The sequence below is a fragment of the Paramacrobiotus metropolitanus genome, unplaced genomic scaffold, assembly GCF_019649055.1.
Source record: "Paramacrobiotus metropolitanus isolate TYO unplaced genomic scaffold, Prichtersi_v1.0 Parri_scaffold0000001, whole genome shotgun sequence".
In the NCBI taxonomy this organism is placed as follows: Eukaryota; Metazoa; Tardigrada; class Eutardigrada; order Parachela; family Macrobiotidae; genus Paramacrobiotus; species Paramacrobiotus metropolitanus.
In genome coordinates, this window is record NW_026570221.1 from 1,881,766 (window position 1) to 1,901,653 (window position 19,888).

Genomic DNA, 19,888 nt, shown 5'->3' on the forward strand with positions numbered 1-19,888 from the left:
ATTGGAGACGAGAGAAATTATACATTATTACATTCAACGTTATGATCCTGCAAGCAAACTGAATGAAGTAATGATCTGGCGTTAATTTTTAGGTTGAAAGCTTGAACTTTAATTGCATCACGGGAATGGGAGGTGCCAGCATTAAAGGCAATAGTTTCAAATGTTGAAGACATGCATCATCATAAATATTCCTTGTTTGTGTTCGTATCAGTTGTATAATTGTCAGTGCCGGATGTCAATGATCAAAATACCCACGTTCAAATCACGTACAATGTGTCACCAAGGATCGTATATTCAAAACCCTTCAGGTGGATATAACTGCCTATGAGATCGAGTTCGTCTGTCATTAATAATGTCGTTCAATATATGTCTCGCCAATAAGAACAAGCAAGTAAACAGAGATCAGCATTTGGCCACGATGGTGCCAGAGGCCTCCGTGTCCAAATGAAGGAAAAAATGCATCACGAAACAAAAACTATGACTTTGAGCTGATACCTTCCAGATAAGAGCCGTTCTTCGTCCGGACAGGTACATAATACAAGGTGATGAATGCAACCAAGCCAGTGGCCACTTGTGTACGGTAGCAGTTATGTAGCCAATCATCGTGCTGTGCTCTCGCTACACCAGCTTTTGTCGCCAGGCGGTTGACCTTTGTTTCGCTTTCCATTATATGCACTTACTCTTTCTTGCTATTTTTGTGAGCAGTTTATCTTGCATTTAGCTCATCTAAACGATCTAATGATGTAGCACTCGCAATTTCGAACAGAAAGCAGCAGTTTTAGCAGCTCAGGAGCAGCTTGTTAAAAATTTTGAGATAAAACTGGTTCTGGTTTACTGAACCTCTCAAGATGTTAAGTACCATAAGCTCGTCGTTTAATTACAGTGAATTAATTCTGCTTGATGCGTAGTCAAGTGCAAGGGTATCTCTGCAAATGCCCAAAAGATATACAGATATGCTTAAGGAACCTTTCGCAGTTTGCTTTCGCACAAAGAAACTTTGGTTGTACTGACTTGTTTTGTTCTCGTGACCCAGTCAAGATAGCGGCGAAACACAGCTCTTTCGGTTCAGGTATGCTATGCAGTTAATTTTCAAAGTCAAAAAATGCTAGTGTTTTGTCGGCCAAAGAATGGAGGAGCGAAGATGGAAACTACCACTCCAAGGAGACTAAGCATTTCCAGAAAACCAAACGCCTGAAAGATAAAACATTCACTTTGTATGTACTGATGTTTAACTGTCATTACAGTCACAGTTATTAATACTGGTTCATTGTGGTTGACACTCTGGCACAGTATTCTGCCATTCTGTACAACTAAAATGTCAGCTCTTTACCGTGCTAGCTTGCGCGGCGGAATATCCGTAGCCGATGTACCGAGTATTGGTGGCCATGCACGAAGAAGATACCAGTAAGAAGAAAGTCCAAAATGCAGAATGAACTATTAGCTAAAAAAAACAACAGAAATTCAGGAATTTTGTCAACCCTACCAGACGTAAAGTAACGCCTTGTTTACACGTCTGTGAAGATGCTTCGAGACCTTCATAACCATAACTTCTTACTTCCTGACTGCATTATACGTACAAAACCGTGTTGCCAGTTTCGTTACTGGAAAACTGGTTTCTGTAAAAACCGAACGAGTCTAACGTTTACTTGCTTACTATGTACGCCATCACGGTGGATTTGATATTAAAGAATTTATCCAATGAGAAGACAGCAGCGGCTATGAAGATGGCCACGAACAACCAGGAAGTAACTACGCAGAATTCATGGAAGATAAAGCTGTGCCAGCCAGCAACCCACCAGTTCTGCGTTTTCAGCGCTTCGGTACTGATAAGTCCACAGAAGGCAAGAATCTGCATCAGAAGATGTCTACAACTAGAAGCTGCGATTTACATTCATTGGGCTGATGCGATACAACTCATATAATACGGCAAAAATACTGCACAAATGATTAAGTATAAAAAAACTGATATTCCAAGTATACTGTATGTATACTGAATTGTCCGTCGTGGGTTTGAAACACTGAAGCCGGTTTCAGAAACATGGATATGGAGCAGCATAGACTGCCTCACTACATTTAGATGTTTAAAACATTTACCTCTGCCACTATTGTTAGAATTCCCGCGGGAGACTGGATGAATCGCCTATTGATTGTTCCAACCTGCCGTGTTTCTGTGGTTGACGGAGGCGCAGAAATTGTGTAGCCCGGATTTATCGTCGAATTTTTGGAGTCCACGTCGGCCATCATTTTCGAAGTAAAATTTATCCAGATTCCAGAAGAATCTATACAGTCTCGCTGCTTCCCAAAGAGACTGCGCTAACGGCAGTTATAGTTTCAGATTATTAGGTTCCCAGGTGGATAATACTGACTGTATGCTATATGCCCTTATCACTGCAGGAACGATAAGGAAACGTATTTACTCTTTTTTCGTCGCTCTTAGGTTAATCATATTGACTTCCTGGTCCGCATGGTGATTCTTAAGTTTGAGTCTTGCTCGGTACGAAGTTTTCATGAACATTTATCGAACATGTCAACCATAATAATTACTAATCTAATCTGCGTACATATCAAGCGATATGCCGACATTCGGTGAGTAATTTCCTGATTTGATCTTATCACCACTTTTAAGACATGATCTGGGTGACTGTGATCTCATTACTAAACTAGATAGACTTGTCTTCAAAATGCACAAATTTGAGCGTACTAGCGTAGTAATCTCACTGTTGTAAAAAATGCCAGTTAACGGGTTTCTAACGTCGTCTGGCTTTGTCCATAAAAGTTAATTAAACCCCAGAATCAGGGCGTAGCAAACTAGATCTCGAGCATATATAGGATATGATTATTGTATCAAAAAACAGCCATTGCCGGATTGGACTTGTACAGTATTGACGGAATGCATATGTAGATGACCAATCCTAACAAAGAGAGCAGTTCAAGGAAGCCGAATGTCTAAAAAAACACAAAAACAGCTTCATCTTGATTCTTTATAAGTTATACCAACCCAGGCTTGTAATTACCACGCGTATATAATGTCATAGTGCTGTAGGTACTTAAAACATGCAGTAGTAGTTGCGTTAAAAAAGTGTAAATTAAATTTGGTCAAATATAAATATGGGCGCAAATTATACATCACTTACGGCACTAAAATCCAGAGGCGATACCGTTAAATTATAAATGTATCCGATACTGGCCGCATAAGAAGACGATATCAAGATCAAAAATGCCCAGAAAGATGAGTGGATCAAGATCTACCAAAAATATCATTTTTCCAAAGGAAGTTGGGAGTATTTCAGCGAGCGGCAACACTGCGACTCAGCTTGGCAGTAGCAATAAATTAAGCAGTTCTTTGCACATATTGCTATCTGTGCACATAGAGCATGATAGAGGCATTCGCCGTGATTCGTGACCTTACCATGTTGGCCATGACTTTTGGGTGCATTCCGAACCATTTATCCAGCGAAAATAAGGCTATGGCTAAAAGTGCGGACGAAAATAACCAGGAAGTAACCATGCACACTTCGTGATAAACAAATTTGGAATTTTTACTCCAGAAAGTAAAATAGCCATCAGGACCGGCTTTGTGATCGTACTTGAAGATTTCCGCGCAAACGAATCCACAAAAACTGAAAATCTAAAAATTACTTTTTAAATAGAATATCGTTTACCATGATTATGCAAGTTTGTAAGATATCTTACCACTGACAAAATTAATAAAATTCCGATCACCGACCTCAAAAATGCTTTATTTAATTCGCCCACGCGACGCTCGGGAAGCTGACGTGAGTGCTTTTGATTCTCCACGCCGAAGACAGTACTGTGAAGAGATTGAGCATTCCCTATCATTTTGGCATTGGGCATTTGTACTCAGAATCGGTTAATCAGCTTCAGGACTGTTTAACTGTAGCTGAAATCTCCAAGTACTTAATACAAACAGCTAACCTTCCGTACTTAATATCTGTGTTATATTTCGGTATACTGTATGGGTGTGACACAATGCGAATGTTTGAGTTTCTGAAGTTTTCTTACTTCGTTTAATATCCTCCGTTATTAGTAATGTTGGCCGTGACGGTAAATATTTATCCATAATGTGTTTCTTGCACTTAGTGTACCCGTATACAATAATATTCAAAAAGCAAACGTGCAGCATGCGCCGTGTGTAAACAAGTTTCGTGCACGGTGACTGGTGAGTACCTGTTTATACTGGCATACCCCTCTAAACAAAAATTTTACAAGGTATGTGCGACTCATTACTCAGATATTTCCAAATTTTATTACGGAGCGCAACCTTCTTACAGAGTTATACTAAATATTTTTCTTGCAAATTCGCCAACAAAGAACCTGGACAATGTCTGTTTTACTACGGCAGTTGTCAGAAAACAAAGACCAACGTTTTGGTACGGTTTAAAATCAGTCAAACGAGGGTGCATGGAATTTGTTCACCACGTGGAGCACGGTAATCACGGCAGCGCCAAGGAGGGCAAAACTTTCAAAAAATCCAAACGCCTAAGATAAAGAAGGTAAAGAAGAGACAGGTATCGTACGATTTTCCGATACTAAATTTTCTTTGATACACCGTACCTTAATTTACTGGAGTACGTGATGTGCAGTTTTATTATAACTTCATAAGTGTTCAAACAAACGGTAAAAATAATAGCTTCATTCTTGAAATACATGGCATAGAACGGTGGTACTCGTAGAAACGTTGATTCTCAAGCCTGCACTTACTGCACTGGCTTCGTAGCCGGCAACGCTGACTCCGGCAAGGCTAGTGAAGGGCTTGAGTGCATTGGCATGGGTCGCGATTACACACGAGGAAACAAAAGTGAAGAAGCACCAAAAAGCGGAATGCCCAATTACCTTCGAAATCAAACACAACATACAGTATTTCAAGAAGATTAAACATTTCATTTCAGAAACTTGTCAATCGAAATTCTGGCTTAAACTTTATTCTTTAAATAGTCTTCGGCGCAAGTACTCGTACAATCTGTAATGCACCTGTCATCGTTATAATTAGTATGCAATTCGTGCTATAATTCTGGCGCGCATTTTAAAAAAAGTACGTATGTATACTTGAGCGATACCGTGGACATTGTAGATTATGACAAAAAGTGATTTGCAACAACTCGACATGCGCGAAATCATTCGAGCAATAACGTACAATAAAATTCATCGTGGATTCCGTCAATCCCAGCATGTTGTGCACAGAAAACCCGGCAAAAACAATAAAGATACTCAGGAATATCCAGGATGTGATGACGGAAAACTCATGGAAAGCCACTTGACTAGCGCGCCAGCCCACGGGTTGTGACACAGTTGATTCAACGCAGATCATGGCAATAAGTGCGCAAACCTAATATAAAAAAACGAAAGGTAAACCAATCAAACTGATGTTCTTTCCTGCTTTTTTTCATCCTGACTTAGATCCCGATTAGCTGTGCGGGAGAAAGAGAAGAGGGGGGAAAGAAGAAGGGACTTGCTTTAATTAGTTTTGATCACATTATAGTAAGTGCTATTTTAAAACAAGAATGATTAACCTTGCAGTACCAATATAATCATACATATCCAGTTTTTTAATGCACGACATAGAATAAATACTCAAATAAATTTTTATTGTGCGTACACATGTCTCCAGGTACCGAAATATTTGAATAGACCGCTCCAGCGTTAACAAAACAGATATTCTGGGCATACAGATATAATGTATGCTGCGCTGGTTTTTGTGAAACGTTAAAAACAAAAAGAAAAGAAACAGACTGAACTTACCATAGCGACAACCGTGCAAATACCGCCAATACTGGTAAAATAACGCCTATTAAAACCGATTCCTCCAGCCGATCGCGAGGCCGGCATGGCCGCTGCGGGCGGAGGGTAGCCGCCATTGAAGGACCCACCAGATGGAGGCATTTCCGCCATCATTTCGAATTATTCTCGGATTAATTAAAAGGGGGAGAACAAATAAGCAGATCAGTTGCGGTTTATTGAAGAACGCCAATAACACAAGCATCCATAGCGTATAAGACTATGAGCATTGCTAAACATACACAAACTTTCCGGGCAGCTCCCATCTAACAATCTTATCACTTATATAACGCAAGACAAATATGACCTTTATCACCACACAGCTTTCTATCGCTATCGTTTGCATTGTGTGACGGTGAATGGGGATGGTAGTGCTTTACGGCTTTTAATAGCAAATGACAAATACAACATGATTTCCTCAATCCTAAAGTATAGTACGTAAAACTATGTATATATGGCCAGTGTCTGGTGTAAAATGTAGCATTTATAATTAATGCTGTTTGTATGTACGGTTAATTTTATGCCTGTTGTAGTACTTGCTGATTGCTGTAGACCAATATGGTGTTCTAGAATAATTATCTGTACGAGGTAGGCATAGTTATTCACTTTTAGGACTAACACTTTAGTGTGATTGTGGAGCTACCGGCTTCGCCAGAACGTATGCTGCGCAATACGCGCTTTGTAAATGCCATACTTTTTAATTACTAACTTACTATCAAGGTAGTGTTGATATGTTACGCGCACGGGCAGAGTAAGGTGTCATACTCTGCACTTATCTTAATTAAAATTTCTTGTTACTATTTTTTCCATAAACGAAATTTACAATGAAAATTTTCAAAGAAAAACACGTAATTAGTTCTTCAACAGTCATGCATGATCAATCACAATCCACTGACGCATCTGCTTTGTCGATGATCACGTCGGTACCATCGTAACATATGCATCTCTGCAGTGGAGGTTGATATTGCAAGCTACTTTATCCGCACTCCCATCGGGAAGTTTATACAACTTTTTTGAAAAATAATTGCAAATTCGAAATTCGTTTAGCTAGGTATATGAAATTTTATGTCTGATATGCATTTGTTTTAAATATTCCAATTCGGTCCAAGAGAAGAATGGCAACAGTAATTATTAAGCATCCCATTTCACATAATCCGCACACCTAAAAATTATATCAACACTACGTCAAACACCCACAAGAAATAATTTTAGTTGAGAACATACTGTACAGATGCAATACGACTGTGACTTAAATAACTAAGATCATGTACCGCGCCACCGGAAGTACAAAAGCGTGCGCCGCATTGCACTTAAACGTAAAAGCTGTGTACGTGCAACATAGGTAGATAATTATTGTTACGCATAGGTAGATAATTAAAATTAATATATAAAATCTGCTAAAAAAAAACGCTTAACGGAAAAGCTGTGTACGTGCAACATAGGTAGATAATTATTGTTACGCATAGGTAGATAATTAAAATTAATATATAAAATCTGCTAAAAAAGTGCCACCGCTAGTAAAGCGTAACTTTGGCATCACTTACGCCGGAAGCCATAACCGTCTGCAGATCCACCTCCCTAGCACGTGAACTTGGAGTATCTTTGAAGAAAAAGTAGTGCCAACTTCGCGTAACCATAGCTGACGAGGACACCATTAAAAGAATTGTCCAGATAGCAGCATGAACAAGCGCCTACCAACCATAAAAAAGCGTCCGTAGGATTACTGCGCATTTAATTAAATACAGTTAAGTTTATTAATAAAATTAAGTTTAATAATTTGGAAAACGGCATTCAGCTTACCACCATCTTCAGCATATTCCCGTTCATTTTTGTGTTGCAAGATAATATAACAATCGATGCAACGAATAATAACACCAGGGTAATGAATGAACCAATGACGTTTACTTCATGAAAAGTGTACATGGAGTATGTGAAGGTTAGCCAGAGATGCACGGTTGGTTCCTGTAGCCGGAAAATTTCGTAGGATATTATTCCCGCAAGGGCAAATAACTGCAACAAAAGTTTTCCTTAAGACAAAGTTCTTTTGCATAATTACGAATTTTGCTGAGGTCGAAGGGTTTATGTGAATTGTAAATGTGTAACATACCAAGGCCACAAACGTCATTGCGCCAGGAACCGTTAAGAGAAATCCATTGACTGCCGGCGGCCGCATTCTTATAGATTACAGATAATGTCGACTACTTTTCCATAAAACCAGAAAAGAAAAACGACCCAAGAAAAAATAATGAGATTAATTTTAAGTTACAAAAATTGTTTTGTACATGGAAGTGTAAGAGAGAGAAAATGGTCAGTTCAGAGGAAACATGCAGTAACGCGTTGCGCATTTTGTGGTGCAAAACCGTCGACTTCCGGTTCATGCCACAGCAGGTTGAACTGTGACGCAATATGCGTTTGCCGAAGTTCAGTTACTGCAACGGTGTTCTATGTTGATTTACCGCTGAAGGCCTGAAACGATAATAAACGCGTAATGCATGTGAAATCTGAATTTACTGCAATCTTATCTATCATGGCCTTGTAAGATTTAAGCAGCAAGAACAGCTGATAACTGAAGTAGAATATTATCTGTTCGGCTATTGCCGTGGCTGTAGAGCGCGCCAATGATTTGATTCATCTGTTGTACTGAAATACATACTAAATAGCACATATATGTTGTAGTACATATATGTTGTAGTACATTATTTTCTATATGTTGTAGTACATTACCATATTAATGTGCGCATCCAGTTGCATTCTCCAAGTTAATAATCCTTTGTTACAATACTTACGCTTAGAGGAAGCGCGTAATTATAAAACCACTTTATTTTAACGGAATAAAATGAGTGTCTGTATGATTTGACAAGAAAATTACTGCAAAACCAGAAAATCGCAACCACAAAACACTTTGAAAAATATCTGTGTAAAAACAACAACGATGAAAAACAGAAAAATAATTTCTGCTGTGGTATTTTGCAACTGAATTGTACTACGCCGTGGATGCCGTACCGCCGCAAAGTCCCAATTAATGACATCATCGCGTACACAAAAACCGGTTCTGACAAGAACGCACGCATGTTTTGTAAGAAGAGATGTATACCAACAACAAATCTGATCATCTGAACATTCCATAATTTTTCCACAATGCAATGTACACCGACACGCTAATATACAACAGGATGGTTACTTATTGCATTCCTTTTTTCAGCATTTCGGTTCAGAATATTTTGGTCTTTTGCTGACTGAAGCTTGTTTTCATTACAAAAGACTGGTGACGGAGAGATCAGTACGATAGGAATAATTACCGTAAATAATCTATCCTACCGACCTACTCAACGACCGAGTATGAGCTGGTATCTCAATGTGGCATAGCTAAGTCTACGAATCTACGCGAAGCGAGAACTGCATCTCCGACGATATTTTAATTCTGAACTCCGAAACTGCCAAAACTCGTAATGAGAGAACTGACGACCTAAAATACTGCCACTCACGGACTTATATAGACACGGCGCATCCGTGTAGAAACAACCAAAAGTAAATCCGGAAACAAAAGAGAAACGATCGAGAAAGTACAGCGAATAATGGAAAGTACGAGTAAAGATATATAGAAGTACGTACTACGCTGCTACTGTACACCATATTCCGTCACTGGCAATATCATGCATGATAATCTTCGCTGCCCATGCAAGCGTTTGTCTTCATTCCCGTAAGAAAAGGAATGCTCACTAATATTAGGCATCCCATTTCACATAATCCGCACACCTAAAAAACGAGAAGTATTGTATGATACACATACTATTTTTAGCTGCTATTGTAAAAGCTGACTCGCAAACTTGAAAATGTTTGCGAATCAGTCAGCGCAGAGTGGCAACGCAGGGTAGAGCAGGATTTTTGTCAAGAAGGAAGTAATTATACGATGGAAAAGCAAATAGTAAGTAAAAGTAATGGAGAAAGAGACACAAAAGTAAAAGCAAAGTTAACGACGAGACGCAGGAGTGTGTGTTAGAGGAGTGACTATGACATAACACTGAATTCTGAGCGTGTGATAGTGACCTTTTGTTAAGCTGTCGCATAACGCCGTTTAGTCTGAAAAACACTAAAACTTACACCCGATGCCTTTATAGCTTCCAGATCAGTTGACCCATACGTGTGCCAGTTAGGCGTCACCATTACCGAAGATGACACCAACAATAATACCGTCCAGATGAGTGAATGACCGCCAAGCTTTGAATCAAAACGCAAACATTATCAGTTAAACAGCAAGAGCTTGTTGCAAAATCGGTGCTCGCTCACCAGGACCTTCCCACAGCCTCGTGAGCCCGAAGATCCATTTGTACACATAAATACGGCCCATCCTACTAGTATGAGAAACAGCATTACGCAGGATGCAATGAAATTGACTTCATGAAAGGAGTAGATCGGGTACGATGAGGTCAGTGCCAAATGTAAATCCGGATACTGGAATCGGAAAACTTCATACGAAATCACTCCAGCAATAGAAAACAACTGCAACACAGAACGGTTGACTGTATCAGTTAAAATAGACTAACATCCAGCAGACCGAGTTCACTGTTTTTCGAAATCAACCGTTCTTGATTTACCCAGGCTAAAAACATTATTATGCCGGGACCTGTTGACAGGCATCCAGCCACCATCAACTTGTGCATTTTGTAGGCAGAAATGAAATTCCAGGTGCAAATGCTGCACGATATCGATACGCACTGTCTAAAAGCGTAAATTGATCTGTGCTGTGAGGAGGTATAAAAGGATAGAAATTCCTTTCAGCGCTGATGACAGAGAACCGAAGGGACCTTCTGTAGTAAGGCAGTTTGTTTCAGCAAGTCACAATTGCTGCTTTTCAACTGTTGAGAAAAAAGCGTTAGGCCAGAACGGTCAGTACATTTATCGAGAGGGGTTTATACGTATCGAGACGTATTGATACATCTATCGAGAGGGATTTTTAAACCTCTAATAATCAAATAATTTACTACTACTACCATCCAGGATATAATTATGACTGCGGTAAATGGATGCAAAGAGATTGTTCGTCTCGGAAAGCCACATAAAAGAAAGTCTCGTCTCACTTTCTAATATTCGTTAACTGGTGCAAGTGAAGCGCGCTGCGAAACATAATATGCACTTATCTCGACTTCGGCTGATATGATGTCAGCGGTTTTCAGCTTTTCAATAAATGGATCGCCATTTACTATTTTCAATGCATGTTTATCATATACCAACCGAATTTTGATATTAATCATTTACCACACACGGTGTACCAATAGAGTTCATTGCTTGTGCTTCGTATAACTACTCAAATCGTGCAAGAAAATGTCAACAAAAACAGTCGTGCAACACGTCTGGTTACAAATGAATCCTAGAAAACAATCTGACAATTTTAGGCCTTCCGATGGAACGGCGGAATTTCCTGGATAATATTATTGTTGACATGTGCATGCGCACTGTGGTTGACACCTTTGGATGTGCTGGCGATTTGTTGTTGGCGATCGGGGCCCACTTTCACATAACTCGGTCGGTATAGAATGACCTCGTCTGGTCCTTCACTTAACCCCAGTGTACCGTCATACACTTGGCCGATTTGGAATTCGGGGCTGATGTACATTCCTCCTTCAACATGTTCCGCAGCTTCTTCTATAAAAATGACAAAAGGTCATGCCATCACAGTTGCAATAGTCTCTTCAACAAAAAATCACGTGCCAAAATACTGCGTAGTTCTTCGCACACAAAAGCGGCCTGTACTATATTTTCAAAACCAGAACGGTAACTTCCAATTGGATGCACGTGCAACTTCGCAGTGACTACTTGTATAATTATCAGCGCTAATTAAAACACCGGTCATTTTGCGTGCTTATATCTGTACTGTAAACCTAATCTGAACTGAACATGCACTGGTAAGATTTCAATGTAAACTGGCCGCATGTAAACGAATTCAAAACGAACCGTATGAAATTGATGGTACAATGCCAGTGTTTTTATCTCGAGCCGGTTTCGTTGCAATTGTTAAAGGAAATTCCATATGGAGATCTTCGCCAGAGTTTTTCATAACAACACAAACCTGTGGGCAAGAACACTAATATAACAAGCAAGCAGCACTGGACAAACGTCATGACAAATGCTGCACTCTAGGCGAACTTGCGAATTATTTTTCTTGTTCGATAAATGTACGATGCTACAGCTTACTTTGAGCACATAGTATATCTGAATGAGACGACACACTCCAATAAGTGTGGGCGGCACCACAGGAATTATCCATTTGGATTTGTCCTTTTCGGGTTCGCTGTCTAAACTGCTCTTCCAGTTGGAATCGGGTTCGACCTCGGAGCCGAATACCTGCATTACCATATGGCACACATCCTTGCTAACACCCAGCGGTCCGCGATCGATAAAGTATTCCACATACTGCAAAACAGTGGAAATCGGGAATTATAAGAGGGCTCACAGGAAGCGTCACAGCCAAAAACCGTGGTAATGTAAGGCTTTGCGCTCAAGGTCGGAGGGACAATTAAAAGTTATTTCATGGTTTTTACCAATCACATAATTTGCTTAGTTTCCTTACTTGATAGAGCTGTAGCCGGAGCTGGGCCGCTTCATTGGACTGATTGTTAAGTTCAGCCTGGAATTCCAGCCGTTCACCGGAACAATAGGCGGTTCGTGGCAACGTGCAATGTAAACTAATTGGTCCTTTCCGGCAACAAAGACAGCAGAGCACTTTAATGTCCTGGGCAATGACGGGCGTCTGTAATGGTTAATCAGCATGTATGGTGCGGCTGTCCCGACATGCACGCGGATATATAAAAATTAATGATCACTAACGATATCATCACCGCTCCGTACCATGTATTTATCCTCATTGCAGTCGATTGTCGGACCGACTAATGTGAAGTATTTGATACCTTGCGGTGGGGAGGCGTAGGGAATGTCAATGGTCACTTTCACATAGTAACGGATGGTACCGGTACGGCTTTCGAAAGAGCACGCCATCGGCTGATTGGCCGGATCAGGTAGAAGGAATTTAAAGGGGAACTGGTGCTGGCCACGCGGCAGGATAGGTATCGACTCGTCCGTCCTGTCTATACGAACGAAAATTCAATTAGTCAATTTACATTACAATTATTGTTAAACCTGCATCATTCCTATAATTTTAATGTATATATCTTAGGAATTAATTTATCGCTGCTACGTGGATGTTTGTTAAATACAGTTTTCATATATATACGGTGTAACAATTAATTTTGATCAGTGCAAAAAAATTAATGGCACACACATTCTAGTCAAAGCATTGTCTAAATCTTTAATGCATTACTGAAAGCGATTTATAGAACAGTCTGTGGTATTGAAATATCGAGGCGCGAGGATGTTAATTTGTTAGCTATGCGCATAATCGATAGTGTACAGGCGGAAAATGCGCAGTCGATTTCAGGGATTTCATGTACATCCCAACAAACTTTATGCAAATATTGGCTGAAGTCCTCATCAATCGATCGAGCCATGCAAGCAGGCAAATGTACAAAGTGTTAGCCAAGAGTTCAATATACGCGGCCTTTTATGGACATTTTGCATTTACAACCGCAATATACGGGATAAATATGCTGCTGCACAGAGAGCTACATACAGTATGTAGCGCGTACCTTTGCCCCACACAATGATCTTGTCATCGAGAAAGTATTGATCATCTTTAACTGTTCGTCTTTCACCCGACTTCATCACTTTCCACTCAACATGCGCTTTACCACGCAATGTCGCCCGGATGTTGCGGATCTTCATGTTCTCCCGATTGTCCAGTATCACATGACCGCCCAAGAATTGACCCGGATATACACACTCACGATCCAGCTGGATATCGAAGCGGCGTATGTAGTCCATCATGGCACAGCCGCCGGGAAGCAGCACACTCTGCTGTGCGTGTAGTCAACGTCCGCGTTTTCAACAGCCGCACACTCGGATATCTACAGAAACAGCCGAAAAACAATAAGTTCCCCATAAATCCCGGGGTTTATGCGGCACGCAGCAGCACTTTAATTGATCCGAAAGTATTCATAGGATCACGCGGTGCCTATTCGGAAAACACAACAACCGGCACATTAACTGCAGGTTCTTATGCGTTTTTAAGAGCATTCGCTTCTTTACATGGTTCCGCTTAGTGTTATAGCGTTCCCAGATTTTTTGTTTACACAGATATCACTCTTCGTGACGGCGCGTATCACATCATTACGGCAAATTAGACAACGTGCTGATGCTTACTTCTCCCGTGTTATTGGACAGAAAAATGATACTGCTTCACCGGCTCGCGCGCACTAATGGGAAGCGCGCCGCGTGTTGACGGGAGATCATATTCTATGCAACAGTGTCACATTTCACGCGGATTGCTCCTTCACAGCAGACATCGGCTCATTATGCGACCGCGAACAGGGGGACAGGAATTATGCACTGACAGTTTAATTTCACACGTAGCGCTTCCACAACAAACCATCTCCCAGTGGCCGCTCAATAATTTAAAGAGGAAAATTAATTCATCAAGCGGTATACGTAGGCAACACGTGACCCGCAATGTTCATTCAGTCATCTGTTTGCAAACGTATTCATTTATTCATAAGGTCCAGTGTACATACAACCAGTAACAATGCCGGTTACATGATTATAGCCTGTATGTGCATATATATAAGTATGTCTGTGTAATGATCAGCAGCAGAATTATATGCCGTATATATACACGCCGGTCAAATGTAATCATTTATTCGTGCTGTGAAATGCATTTAGTATAGATCTGAAATTCACTCAAGAGATGTCTCCCGAGTATTTTATCTGGCAGGGCATTGCGCGAATCATTTCCATACAGGACCATTCACATGCAAATGCTCTGGCCGCAGCTCAAAATCAAGAACATTCAGTATCCCCGGCATTTCATCCTTAATTATGTGCGCTGTTTATTGACCTATTCCTTGTCATGTCCTCTTCGGCCCAACTACAACTCCTTGAGACGCACACTATATGGGACTCGTGGTGTATGGCATCATATTCACGATCCTTCAACGCGCCGTGTGCGCTAATAGTAGCCAACTTTGTATGCCATTGTTGCGTGTATATACATGTATCCCCTTCGCATCCAGGAAAGAGGCAATATTTCTTCCCATTTTCCCTGCACAAGTCACAACTATATATGACAATTCTATGCGCTCTGGCGCGATTGTCTGCTGCTGTACAGCGCAGTGTTCTCTGGAGTTTTTGGGCGATGAGTAATTGGAGAGGCCATTAAATTAATTTAATTTGCCCGGCTTTCTGTCAAAATAAAGTATGTAAGGAGAAATGTCGGAGCACTGCAGCTCAGATCGATACACGACGACTGTATATGTCCGTATAGCGCCATGCACATAGATATACAGTCATCAATTTTTTCCCCTTCCTGTATCCCTTCTTGCACCCCAATTTCCAGGCCTTCAATAAAATTTATGATGCTGTGGAGATGTACGGCACACACACTACAAGAGATAAACAGGGAAAATGTGTATACTGCGTAGGCGCATGCATTATCGATAGATTGGAGAATCCATTTCACTGATATATCGATGTGACGCGCAATCCAGCGCTACTAATGCGCTTTTCTCCGAACACGTATATACATACACGTTCTCCCAACACAAACGATTCAGGGATCGGCGAAATCCTTGAGGACGGGGAACAGAAAACAATATAATATGGAGACATAGATAAAGCCGGTATAATATATTGTTTAATTATTAAGTGGATGTAACAAGCAGATAACTAGGGGATTTGGCCAACGAGGCCAAATACCCCATGTCAGCTGTCGGCGGCTGCTGGCTGGCTGCTGCTGTGTGGGTGCGTGTGCGCATCGGAGACGGTGTTAGTGATATATTAGACTTTCAATTGAGCTCTTCCTATAATCCCTCTAGCGCATTATTGATTTATATCAACCGTTTCCGTGTTTGCTTAAGCTGTGATTTTACACAGTAATCAGTTGTTTAATTATCATCAAACAGACCTCAGCGCTTCTGAGGCACATAATCAGTGCACACAGGAAGGAAAGAAGTCATAAAAAACCAAATCAAGTTGTACAAAGTTTGTTTCGATAGAGCGGTATGTGATAACCATACTACGTCGACAGCCAGTAAATACTGAAGCAATAAGTTCGAATTTATTAGAAGTTTAAGCAGTTAACTTGTATTGTATTTATTTCCGAGAGACGTCTATAATTAATAGTTTTTTAACCAGAAAAACCGCAAAATTAGGACAATTTTACCCACAAAGGGCAAGTTCCTGCCAATAAAAATTACCTGTATATTATAGCGTTATTTTACGAAACGACAAAAATATTTAGTAATGCTATGCACGTTTACTATAAGCAATTATTGTCATATCGTTATTCGCATATTGTTATACAAACAAAACTTATATAACACTACGCCAACGTTTTACGATTCCTACAACATCGTTCAGCGCTAAATGTCCATGCGTAACCCATTCCTTACCCCAGAAGTGAATTATTCTGGCCGAAAACGGTGCAGCCTACAAATCAGCAATTCCCCGGCTCTTAGCGGACAGCACTCAGCCAGTAATTCCCCATTCCAGATTAAAGGCCAATAATCTGCCTGTAAAGCACACTGCTGACACGCCAAAGCATTCCCGTTCACTCCGGCATTTTAATCCAGTAGACGACGAAGCCCGGTACTATATCCCAGCATGATTGTCAAGAGAGAATTGTCAGGGATGCGTTATGCTGCAGCTGCATACCAAACTAACCCGGTGCCGTGCGAATCACTCCCTCTCTTCCCAACTATTAAGCGTTAAAGGGGAAAAATATCACAACACCAGCGCAAACCGGCGCGCGCGTAGATATATATGCAGATATGCAACACACGCAGAGAGAGTTTGTGTACGCGTACTCACCCATACACATATGCACACAGAGCACCTAGTAAATGATCAATTGACCTCCTTGTTACGCGAGGAGAAATAGCCAGGCCAAACGGCTAAATAGCATTTGGGGGAATCCGGAAACATGTGTCGTGTGGCAGTCGAGTCAACGCCGCGGAGTATGCTGTGTGCAGTGTAATAGACTGGCGCGCGGGATATGTAATGTTATGATATTTTGTCCGCGGGATGCAAAGGATGCTCGAGTCGTACAAAACGGATGCGGGTATTCATGCACAACGTACGACGGATGGTCTTTCAAACCGGCGCTCGTTTGTACGCGCCCTCTTTGGCGCGTTATTCGATCGTACGCGACGCGTAACCGCGAAAAAGTCAAGGACGATTTCTACCTTTCAAAGGAACATGACTGTTAATTGTGTCCATGCTGTTGTAATGCTGCCATTCCATGAGGCGGCCACAGTTGCCGGGATGTTGGTAAAAGTCACTTTGGCGCCCACTGCTCTTTGTTTGCCGGGTTGCTTATATGGGATGTAGAGGTCATACAAATTTTCAACAACTTGATCGCTTGGTGGTATATAATTATCGATTTTGTATCATAAGCGTTCGGGACAAATATGCCGCTATAACGTCCACAAGACGGTATATATTGCGATAACTCAACGAAGGAACGGAAAATGTGCGGTAGCGTTGCGGTTTGAATGGTTTCCCACAAAGGCAAATACGTTGTTGGGATGTGCATGAACACAAATGCACCCAACGTGGCCTTCCCTCGTCAGAATTGTGATATAGTTTATTGATAGCTTTTGAATCAAATGTAGATGTTATAGGTAATGTAATAATACTTAGATTTATACGAAAATGACCGATTTCGATATGAGTACTAGATGTAAAATATATCTATTCAGGTATATAACAGCGAGCTTGTCTAAAACACAGCGACGATGCCATTAGCAATGAAAACACGATCCGTAACACAGTTATCACGCAGAACCCGATATTCTATGAATTAAAAAGCCTGAACAGCTCAGTATGAGATCCTAAAAAAGGTAGCACTAGCCAGGCATTCTGCATTCAGTTTTGGATGTCGACATCCATGCATCGCACGGCAAATCTGCTTTTGGGAAGCCGACGCAATCACTCATTGATCCTGCAAAATATTTCATCAGCGCATTTAAACTACTGATAAATCAAACGTTTCTGGAAATACTTCCACTGCGCTAGGTGCCACGAAACGTTTTCCTGTACTGGACGAAATTATTTAGGTTTATTCCGTACAACGCATGCATGTTGACATGCAATTGCATTAGAAAAAATACAGCATAAAAATCACTGTTGCAGCTGAAAACCAAATAAAAATAAATAGATTACTTCAAGATTAAAAAAATTTTGATTTAATAAAGTCATTTGAAGAGAAGGATTTTCTGCTGTATACGGTACAAGTTATTGCCAGCCGAATTGCTGATATAAAATCTATAAGATTCTCTAGTTTAATTTTTTCAAAATCAAAATAAAAACATGGAAGTTAACGTCACAAACAAATAACATTTTATTTATCAGAATAACTTTACATTTAAAACTTCCTGTTATTAAACGCTTGCATGTAGATACGCACCAACACAAACTACGATTTCAGCGGAAAATTCGTCTAAAGCAATTTAAAACAGCGTTTCGAGGTGTTACTGGAGCACTATAGAATGAGAATGTTTTTGGGAAATAATCTTATTTTAAATGAAACTGCTACTAAAATGCGGGTTGTTTACGATGATTTATCAGATGCGTACCTGCTGTCCTACTGCATGTCGTCATGCACAGTTATCCTGTTGGGCAACATTTTCCAAAATCCTACAAATCAAACCATCGACACAAAATCAAACAAAATCAAATAATTTTTCAACCAATCTGGTGTTTGACATTTGAGGCTGATACTAAAGATCTTACCGAAGAATCCGCACAAAACTCCTCAGATCTTCACAGCATTGCAGACGAGCCCAGGTCTTGCGCACATTTCCATAAAGTGCTGCGCTTGGCAGCTTCAAGGCATGAAATGCAAACAGTTGCACTGTTCACGTTAATGCTGAACATTAATCTGGCTGTCGACAGCCATATAATAAAAAACTGGAGATGGTGATGCAAAATTTAAATTAGAAACGTGGATTTTAGAAAGTCAAAGACTGTTTGTTTTTGCAGTCAGTTTTCGGGAGCAAAAACGGCACAACGGCGCTGAACGTGAACGTGCTGTGAATACTGATGTTGCGGCTAAGCCAATCAGAAGAGGCGTAACAACAGCTTTCACTGATTAAGCTCTGCAGCAAAAGTGTTACTGCCGATTTGCATTTGCGCACTCAAAATTTTCTTAATAGCTGCATTTGGAACTAATGTTAACAGTTATCAGTCTTCAACCAATTGCAGTTATATACGATTTTTTTGCAGTGTTTGGTTATTTATGTCGGTCGACCGACAGTTTTGTTTTTGCACCAAAACTATGTTTTTGTTACTCAGTGTATCGCACGGCTATAAAATACGAGTACTGAACGAACGTTTAGCGCGTGGTGATAGCGATACATAAATTGAATAAATATCCTGGCATTACTATTATGTTAAGACAATTTATGCCAAGCGACCAGCAAAGCCCCCGTTTTTATGCACTTGCCAGTTAAGTGTTTTAAACATTTTGTTACAACACAGATTGCATTGACAAGTGACAACGTATAAATTTCTTTTACAAAAGTTTTGTCTTTGGCAACAAAAGGATGTAATTTTGATACAAATTTGTGCTGATATAAAACCTGGTATCTAATCGGCTGCCCAAATCTTGCCGTCGATTTATGTTGTGAGAAACTACCGATATGTTGTAGTATTTTGATATAGTTTAGAAAATACTTTTTGACGTGGGACGAGCTTTACATAATCAGTGCCTGACAATTCAAGCCTGTTTGTGCTATTAATTTAAATCCAATATCCATTATTACGTCTAGCTCGTTTGCAGTTACATCGGTACTGCATATACTTATCATGCACATTATATTTTAATTTCATCGGGTCTTATATAGAAGCATGTTATACAAAATAAACCTCCGGTTTTATTCGAGTATACTGAAGCATGCCGTTCTATAGACGGCGGGTTGTGCCCCGACGATGTCTAACGCCAGTCAAAAAACTGCTTGCCGTAGAAGCGGGAACCCCCATAGTATAA

The 19,888-nt window shown here is 40.4% G+C and overlaps 3 protein-coding genes and 1 long non-coding RNA gene across 10 annotated transcripts; all 4 read right to left on the bottom strand.

Moving 5' to 3' along the window:
* Positions 1–996: 996 nt before the first annotated feature.
* Positions 997–3,950, bottom strand: LOC129581567 (uncharacterized). Of its 2 annotated transcripts, XR_008689524.1 has the most exons (7): positions 3,728–3,950; positions 3,410–3,620; positions 3,135–3,245; positions 2,095–2,946; positions 1,655–1,849; positions 1,331–1,441; positions 997–1,191 (listed from the first exon to the last, which is right to left on the bottom strand). XR_008689524.1 is itself a non-coding variant. In XM_055472758.1 (4 exons), exons 1-4 carry the CDS (start codon positions 2,242–2,244, stop codon positions 1,096–1,098), a joined length of 552 nt encoding a protein of 183 aa, XP_055328733.1. In that variant the 5' UTR covers positions 2,245–2,506; the 3' UTR covers positions 997–1,095. The 2 variants fall into 2 exon arrangements, 1 of the variants encoding a protein (XP_055328733.1); XM_055472758.1 differs by lacking the exons at positions 3,135–3,245; positions 3,410–3,620; positions 3,728–3,950 and having other exon boundaries at positions 2,095–2,506.
* A 298-nt stretch (positions 3,951–4,248) lies between these two features.
* LOC129581395 (uncharacterized) lies at positions 4,249–8,753 on the bottom strand. Of its 3 annotated transcripts, none has more exons than XM_055472463.1 (8): positions 8,521–8,739; positions 7,904–8,262; positions 7,597–7,806; positions 7,341–7,487; positions 5,761–6,958; positions 5,156–5,347; positions 4,723–4,854; positions 4,249–4,500 (listed from the first exon to the last, which is right to left on the bottom strand). In XM_055472463.1, the coding sequence occupies exons 5-8, from the start codon at positions 5,911–5,913 to the stop codon at positions 4,405–4,407; spliced, it is 573 nt and encodes a 190-aa protein (XP_055328438.1). In that variant the 5' UTR covers positions 5,914–6,958; positions 7,341–7,487; positions 7,597–7,806; positions 7,904–8,262; positions 8,521–8,739; the 3' UTR covers positions 4,249–4,404. The 3 variants fall into 3 exon arrangements, with proteins under 3 accessions (XP_055328438.1, XP_055328528.1, XP_055328608.1); XM_055472553.1 differs by having other exon boundaries at positions 8,583–8,738; XM_055472633.1 differs by lacking the exons at positions 4,249–4,500; positions 4,723–4,854; positions 5,156–5,347 and having other exon boundaries at positions 5,930–6,958; positions 8,521–8,753.
* Positions 8,754–9,199: 446 nt separating this feature from the next.
* On the bottom strand, positions 9,200–17,174 carry LOC129584531 (arrestin domain-containing protein 4-like). 4 transcript variants are annotated; one of them, XM_055476846.1, is made up of 11 exons: positions 16,711–17,174; positions 16,293–16,597; positions 13,437–13,754; positions 12,643–12,878; positions 12,365–12,544; positions 11,989–12,207; positions 11,749–11,863; positions 10,392–11,439; positions 10,084–10,296; positions 9,898–10,014; positions 9,200–9,552 (listed from the first exon to the last, which is right to left on the bottom strand). In XM_055476846.1, the coding sequence occupies exons 3-8, from the start codon at positions 13,672–13,674 to the stop codon at positions 11,186–11,188; spliced, it is 1,242 nt and encodes a 413-aa protein (XP_055332821.1). In that variant the 5' UTR covers positions 13,675–13,754; positions 16,293–16,597; positions 16,711–17,174; the 3' UTR covers positions 9,200–9,552; positions 9,898–10,014; positions 10,084–10,296; positions 10,392–11,185. The 4 variants fall into 4 exon arrangements, with proteins under 4 accessions (XP_055332821.1, XP_055332741.1, XP_055332905.1 ...); XM_055476766.1 differs by having other exon boundaries at positions 16,293–17,174; XM_055476930.1 differs by lacking the exons at positions 16,293–16,597; positions 16,711–17,174 and adding an exon at positions 14,050–14,996.
* Positions 17,175–17,605: 431 nt separating this feature from the next.
* LOC129581655 (uncharacterized) lies at positions 17,606–18,874 on the bottom strand. The gene is made up of 3 exons (XR_008689525.1): positions 18,634–18,874; positions 18,477–18,537; positions 17,606–17,842 (listed from the first exon to the last, which is right to left on the bottom strand). It is a non-coding gene; the product is annotated as an uncharacterized LOC129581655 (long non-coding RNA).
* Between the last annotated feature and the right edge of the window lie 1,014 nt (positions 18,875–19,888).

Coding starts and splice junctions, on each gene's coding strand:
- LOC129581567 (XM_055472758.1), bottom strand. CDS start 2,244: ATGATGGCCGACGTGGACTCCAAAAATTCGACGATAAATCCGGGCTAC. Junction 1,850..2,094: donor TTCTAACAATAGTGGCAGAG/GTAAATGTTTTA, acceptor CTTCTGATGCAG/ATTCTTGCCTTCTGTGGACT. Junction 1,192..1,330: donor CCGCCGCGCAAGCTAGCACG/GTAAAGAGCTGA, acceptor TTTATCTTTCAG/GCGTTTGGTTTTCTGGAAAT.
- LOC129581395 (XM_055472463.1), bottom strand. CDS start 5,913: ATGATGGCGGAAATGCCTCCATCTGGTGGGTCCTTCAATGGCGGCTAC. Junction 4,855..5,155: donor AATCCACGATGAATTTTATT/GTACGTTATTGC, acceptor TTGATTTCGAAG/GTAATTGGGCATTCCGCTTT. Junction 4,501..4,722: donor CCGGCTACGAAGCCAGTGCA/GTAAGTGCAGGC, acceptor TCTTTATCTTAG/GCGTTTGGATTTTTTGAAAG.
- LOC129584531 (XM_055476846.1), bottom strand. CDS start 13,674: ATGATGGACTACATACGCCGCTTCGATATCCAGCTGGATCGTGAGTGT. Junction 12,545..12,642: donor GCAATGAGGATAAATACATG/GTACGGAGCGGT, acceptor TAACCATTACAG/ACGCCCGTCATTGCCCAGGA. Junction 11,440..11,748: donor TGTACCATCAATTTCATACG/GTTCGTTTTGAA, acceptor TCATTTTTATAG/AAGAAGCTGCGGAACATGTT.